Source organism: Ochotona princeps, chromosome 3 (assembly GCF_030435755.1).
Source record: "Ochotona princeps isolate mOchPri1 chromosome 3, mOchPri1.hap1, whole genome shotgun sequence".
NCBI lineage: Eukaryota > Metazoa > Chordata > Mammalia > Lagomorpha > Ochotonidae > Ochotona > Ochotona princeps.
Window position 1 is genome coordinate 100,412,232 of NC_080834.1, and position 6,676 is coordinate 100,418,907.

The 6,676-nt window shown below is 57.9% G+C and overlaps 1 protein-coding gene across 1 annotated transcript; it reads right to left on the bottom strand.

The window, feature by feature from the left end:
- Positions 1 to 316: 316 nt before the first annotated feature.
- Positions 317 to 6,261, bottom strand: MAP6D1 (MAP6 domain containing 1). The gene is made up of 3 exons (XM_004577767.2): positions 5,867 to 6,261; positions 1,190 to 1,322; positions 317 to 874 (listed from the first exon to the last, which is right to left on the bottom strand). Exons 1-3 carry the CDS (start codon positions 6,250 to 6,252, stop codon positions 794 to 796), a joined length of 600 nt encoding a protein of 199 aa, XP_004577824.2. The 5' UTR covers positions 6,253 to 6,261; the 3' UTR covers positions 317 to 793.
- Positions 6,262 to 6,676: the final 415 nt, after the last annotated feature.

A 6,676-nucleotide genomic window follows, 5' to 3' on the forward strand; every position in this document is an offset into this window, starting at 1 on the left:
CATACCAGTGGGGTCTGTGACAGCCCTGTGTGCCAGCATGTGGGTCTGCTGTCCCTTTAAGATCAGAGCAGTTCCTGGAGCAGAGCCGGCTGTGCTGCCGGAACTAGCACCTTAGGGGAGGCTGTGGGCACTGCCCCTTGCCACCAGGCCAGGGCTCTGGACTCTGAAGACCAGGTGAAGGCAGCTTGGACGCCCACCAGGAGAGGCCAGATCGGGATCCTTACCAGACACCCCCAGGCTTGTTAGAGACAGCCGTCCTGGTTAGCATCTCTGCACACCAACCAGGGACACCATTCCAGACAGGATGAGCTGCCCCATCCTTCCCAGTTCTTCCCCGAAGTGGCAGAGTTCAGTCATCTGGCAGGGGGGGCACCTGTCACATGGCACTGGTTCACTTGCTAGCACGTGAGGGTCATCTCAGCCACTAAAGGAACACCTTCCACATGAGCCCTGGAGAAATTTTCAGTCACCCAGCATTACTATGCATCACATGCAGGTGATAAGAGGCCTTCTTCAGGCTTACACGTGTGGTGTTGAGCAGTCACTCAGCGGGTACCCCATTTGGGTTCCTGTGGATTCCAGAACTGCAGCCATCACACATGCTTGGAGAGCCCCCAGCACAGGCCTCACTGGGGGCCAGGCACGTCCCTGGTCCTCACAGATCACAGCTGACCTGGCCCTTGGGCCTCAGAGTGAAGCACAGCAGGATGGCTGCAGCACGGTGGTGGACAGAGGGCTTGCGTGTGCCCCAGCCTGGTCCCTCGGTGGGTGGCAGCGGCAGGGCACCCAGCAGTCACACATTGAGGATCCGGGGAGTTGATGCCTGGAAGATGGCTGAGGGGTTGGGGGTGAACTTCTTCCTCACCTCAGGGACCTGAAAAATGCAGTGGCATGTTAGGGCGCCCTTTCCTGCCCCAGACCCAGGGGCAAAGCCACCTCTGACCTAGGGTACGGCCCAGAACGAACAGCAGCAGCGCACTGGCAGACAGGGAGGCTGCACAGAGCACACGGCCTTCCGCTTGCCCTCCTGAGAGATTGGGATTCGGGAGACAGAGGCGCTGCCTCCTGCAGAAGCCATCCCAGCAGAGGTGCCTGCCCATGGGTGAAGGGTGGCTTTTCTGTGTGAGAAGTGACTGGCCATGAAGCTATTTGACACCCTGTAGCAGCTACCTTGCCCTGATATACTCACCTGGAAGCTGGCCCCGGGGCCGCTATCCCACCCCGACGCCAACGACGATGATGTGTGGGTTGTGACGACCTTGGTGGGCTTTGCCTTGGCGGGTCTTGTCGGCTTCACTGCAGTCCACGCCTGGAACTCCTGCCTGCAACAGAGGTCAGTCACGGCTCAGCCCAGGGCAGCCAGCCCCTCACCATTCCTCATGGGGCGCGCGTGTCTTGCCCCTCAGGGCTGCCTGGGGCCCTGAAGCACCAGGAGTGGGCCCAGTCAACGGCTGGGCCTCATGTCACCCAAAAGTACTAGCACTTGGCAGCTGCCACCATTGGAGACAAGTCAGCCCAAGGCACTCTTCTTAGGCACCCCAAAACGATCTAGCAGCTGCCATGCCCCTGAAGCCCAGAGGCCACTTCTGAACAACCCGGACAGTGGCCAGCACAGGGAAGATGTGCCATACCTGGTTGTGAGTGGGAAGAATTTGACAGTGTTCCAGGTAGAATTTTTTTTCCCCACGGGGAGGGGAGGAGATATTAACTCATGCAAAAGAGAGAATGCACAGTAGTGACCACCCACAAAGTGACAAGCTGGCCTGATTCAGCAGGTCTTGGGGACTGGACTAGTGAGACAAAGGGTGACCCTGCCAGCTCCCCCCAAGGCAGGAGTAGATTTCTCACGATGAAAACACTGCACTCTTCCCTTGCTCCAATCCCAGGGACTCCCCTGCTACACAGTGAGCTGAGGAGGAGGAGGGCAGGGCACCATGTCCACAGGAGCACCTGGGTGAGGCCCTGCTCCATAGGAAAGTGTCCCCAGGTGCACTGGGAGGGCTTCAGGCCCTGAGGTCAACAAAGCTGCCTGCCCTGACGTGGCTGCAGTGGCTCAGCGCCCGCAGTGTTGGGGGAGCAGGTAGGAAGGACAGTGCATGAGGAGGGTGTGGAGGCAGCCCGGAGCAGGGCTGTGCCAAGCCCCAGCAGGTGGCTTTTGCTTTTGAAGCTGCAAGGTCCTGAAGCCCAGCTGCCGCACCATCTGCTACCCTGTTTCTCCTGGGGAGGCAGGTCCTGCCCTGACCATACCCCCGTGCGCGCCCTGCCTCCCATGCCTGAGTGGAGCCTGGCATCTGGCAGCCTGTGCTGGCAGTGGCCAGAGAGACCCAGGCCCCCGGGGCTGCAGGGGGGACTGGGATGGGGCATCCTAGGACCTATGATCACCTGAAGCAAGGGGAGGGGAAGGGAGCGAATGGCTCGGGCCCAGCTTGACCTGTCCTTAGTGCCCCAAGCAGAGGCCTGCAGCAGCCCCCTCCCACTGCGGAGCGTGCAGTTAGTCCTGGACCAAGGATGGGGGGCTGGGCTCTCAGCATGGCTTCAGAGCCATCCCACACCAGCTGCCTGACCCAGTAAGACATGCTTCCTGGGTCCTAGTCCTGCCTTCCAGCACTTCACCCTGCTGGCCGCTGCACCCCAGGGCCTATCCCCTGGAGGCTCCAGGGTTAGTCTCAGAGGGCAGACAGACTGGGGTTCCTCTCCGTCCTCTGCTGCTCAATCTTGGAGTGCAGACGGTGATCTCGGAGCCTGGGAACTAAGTGCTGAGCTCAGGCCAGGCAGCCACCAAAGCACAGAAGGTAGTCACATGCCTTGCCTACCCCGGAGCAGGTCAGAGCAGGCCTCACAGAACACCCAGGCATGCGGGCATGGACAAGAGATGCGACGGAGCGCTGGTCCTTGGCCAGGGATGGTCCTTGGCCAGGGATAGCCCAGGTAGGTGGGGAGGAGCTCTACCCTCCAGGGCAGCTCATGTTTCTTTTTTTTTTTTTTGTGGTTTTTCCAGTCTTTGTACATTTTTTAATTAAAAAACTCACATTGATGTGTACAAATATACACATGCATTCAATACATAGAATGCAAAGAATATAAAAGATGGCTTTGTCTTCACTGAGACATGTTCTGACAAACCTGATCATTTATGACTGTTAAAACATAATGAACAAGAGTGGCTACAGATTTATCAAGCTCATGATTGGTAAATTCCTCTGAAAGTTATGGAAGTCATCAAAAGGGAAAACTTGTGAATTAGATGGCCTTGCCTACGTGGATGAGTAAAAGACCCAATCTGAGCTACCGGAAACTAGAGGCAACTGTTAGAAGTAGGGGCAAGTATAGCTTTCTCAGCTTTCTACCAGTGATTGATATGTATGTATACATGATAAACACCAACAGATCTAACAGTGCAACTATAATTGCATTTGTTCTACAATGATAATGTGTCACTGCATTAATTTAATATATTTTGAACTGCAATGATCTATAAAATAGCAAATGAGAAACCCTGAAAAGAAACTGGAGCACCTGTCAGGACAAGTGGAAGGGCTCCGGCAGCCTCCCCCCCACCCCCTGCCCCAGGCTGTTATCAAAGGGGCCCCACACCTGGACCTCTGACCCTCCACTGGGTCAGGTCATGGGGAAGTCAGAGCCATCACGATGCCAGCTGGGGCCTGGGTGCTGGGCTCTGTGCCAGCCCTGTGCCTGCCACTCCCAATTGAGCTTTCCTGCCTTAGCTTTAAGCTCACATCAGAGAATGAAAGGCCCAGCCTGCAAAACCCTCCCCCTGCTACCTCCTTAGAAGTGCATGGCTGGTCTACGGCCTTACCACCCTGAACACGCCCGATCTCGTCTGATCTTGGAAGCTAAGCAGGGTCGGGCCTGGTTAGTACTTGGATGGGAGAAGTGCATGGCCAAATAATAAAAAAATCAGAAAAGTATATAAAAAATTAAAAATAACACCAAAATATTTTTTAAAGCATTAAAAAAAATAAGTGCATGACTAGAGGGCCAACATGATGGCTCAAAGGGTTAATCCTCCATGTCCAAGTGACAGCATCCCATATAGGCACCAGTTTGAGTCTGGCCTATGGCTGCCCTGCTTATGGCCTGGGAAAGCAGCAGGGGATGGCCCAAAGCCTTAGGATCTTGCTCTAATGTAGGAGATCCTGAAAAAGCTCCTGGCTCTGGCTTTGGATCGGCTCAGCTCCAACCACTGTGGTCATTTGGGGAATGGAAGATCTCTCTCTCCTTCTTTGTAAGCCTGCCTTTCTAATAACAGGAAATAAATCTTCAGGGGCAAAAAGATGTATGGCTAGGCAAGAGAACACTGCAGTGTTTCAGTCACGAGGGGGACCCATGTGTCATCCAGCTACACATGTAGACTGGATGGGTTCTGCGTGTGGAATTAGGCCTTGATACAGGAGGAAAGGTCATACTTTCTGGCCCTTTTATCCCACAGGTGGGAATTTCTCCCAAAGGAATTTTGCTAAGAGTAAAACTTTAGCTGCAAGACTGCTCATCACAGAAGTTACTTCTTTCTTAACAATTAACAAACAAGCAAAAAAAAAAAAAAAAAACCCAGCTGACACCTGTACAAGTTTGAAAAAAGGCCATGAGCCAGTCATGGAGCAGCGGGGTAAAGCCACCATCTCCAAAACTGGCATCCCATGCAGGTGCCAGTTTGAGTCCTGGCTGCCCTACTTCAGTCCAGCTTCCTGCCAATGTGCCTTGGGAAAGCAACAAAAGGTGGTCCAGGTCCTTGGGCCCCTGCATCCATGTGGGAGACGGATAAAGTTCCAGGTTCTTGGCTTCAGCCGGCGCAGCCCTGGATGTTGCAAGCATTTAGGGAGTGAACCAGTAGATGGAGGGGCTCTGAGTCTCTCTCTGAAATACATAATCAAAGAGTAAAGTGTCCAGACTTCCTCACCTGTCCAAAGTGAAGCCCTGGGCTATGGGCACATCCATGTGACTGCCTTTAAGGCAATGCCCACTGCTGTGCACCTGTGCGAGGCTAACAGCCCAGGAACGGCCTCCCAGTGCAGCACCCAGTAGCTGGCGATAGGTAACTCACCAGTCCCCCAAACGCACAGAACCGGGCCCCTCTGCCCGGAGCCCCCACCTTCAAGGACAGCTGCAGCAGAATTCCCTGGATGTGAAGCAACTACAGATAGAGTAAGAGGCAGATATCCAGAGGTTCCAGATGTGTAGACGGAAAAACTACATGGGCAGTGCAACATGCTTGTGAAAGGGACACGCAGCCACAGGCGGCAGACACACCCCGTAGCGCAGTGAGACCCTCACTGCGCACAAGGTCGCCTCGCACGTGCACCCAAGCTAAGAATTGGAAGGAAATGAGCTGGGAAGGCTTGGGGCACACTTTGTGGTTTCCATATTTTCTGCCTCCAGAGTGCCTGACTTGAGAAAGGAGAAAGCCCTCAGGCTTGAAGGAGCTGCGGGCTGCTCCGTCCTGGTGACAGCCAAATCCACAAGTCCCTAGCATCCACCCTGTGGGACCCCGCGCTCGTTCTCCCCTCACCACCGCGGTTCCGCAGCGGCTCTGCCCAGAGCGAGCCCCGGAGCTGGTCGGGCGGTGCGCTCCTGCCGCGAGGTCCCCCGGTAACCACGGTCAAGGGGAAGCGGGTCCCCACCCAGCACAGTGTGAGGAAGGCCCGCGAGCAGGAGGAGAGCCGGTGAGGGAGCCCCCCGGTCGGCGGAGGTGCTCCCTCGCCCTGCATGTGGACAGAGAGTGACCAGGGCGAAGCCTGCCCTACCCGGGGTACCCAAGGCAATGACCTCGGAGGCTGCCTGCAGTTGTCGAGGTCGTACTGGGTTCAGGGCACCAGGATCCCCAACCTTCCTAGCCCCAGCCCTGTACCTGTAGGACGTGGTGGCCGCGGCAGCCGAGTCCCCGTCGCCGATGGGCAGCACGTAGACCTCTCGGGCACTGGGCGCCGAGGACTTGCCTCTGCGGCCGCCTGGCCCGGACCCGCGACCCTGCGCCGCATCTTTGGGCCCCGCGGGCGCCGTCCACACGCCGAAGTCCCGTTGGTACTGAGTGAGCGGCACGTCCCGGCCGGAGTCCCGGGCGCCTGCCGGAGTCGGGCCCCTGCGAGCGGCAGCGCTGCCGCTGACCAGGCTGGGCTCGTCGCTCTCGAGGTCCGAGTAGCTGTGCAGGGTGAGTGGCACCGCCACGTCGGAGCGGTCGAGCTGGTTCCAGCGGCGCGCCAGGCAGCATAGGCGGCTGATGCAGGGCCACGCCATGCCGGCCCCGGCGCCGCCGCACCGCGCCGCGCCGCGCCGCGCCGCTCTGCGCCCCGCGCGCCCGCCCGCGGCCCCGCCCCCGCTGCCGCCCCGCGCCGCCGCAGCACCGCCCCCGGTTCGGGGTGGGTCTCCCGGGAGCGGGTGGCCGCGGGGGCTGTCCGGCCTTGACCGGGATGCTGCCGCGGGGCGGGGATGGAGAGGAGGTGGAGAAGGCACGGTCACCTGGGGACCCCTGCAAGGGTCCGAGTTGGAGAATGTTTTATTGCTGGGCCCAGAGTCTTCCCCCACCCCACCCCCATGCCATCTTTGACATCAGCCCTGGCACCAGAAGCTGTGGCCCCAAGCCGGCAGGCAGCGCTGGTGTGCACGTGTTGGTGCCAGGATGTACCGGGCACCCGGGGAGGGTGTTACCCAGGAGACAGTG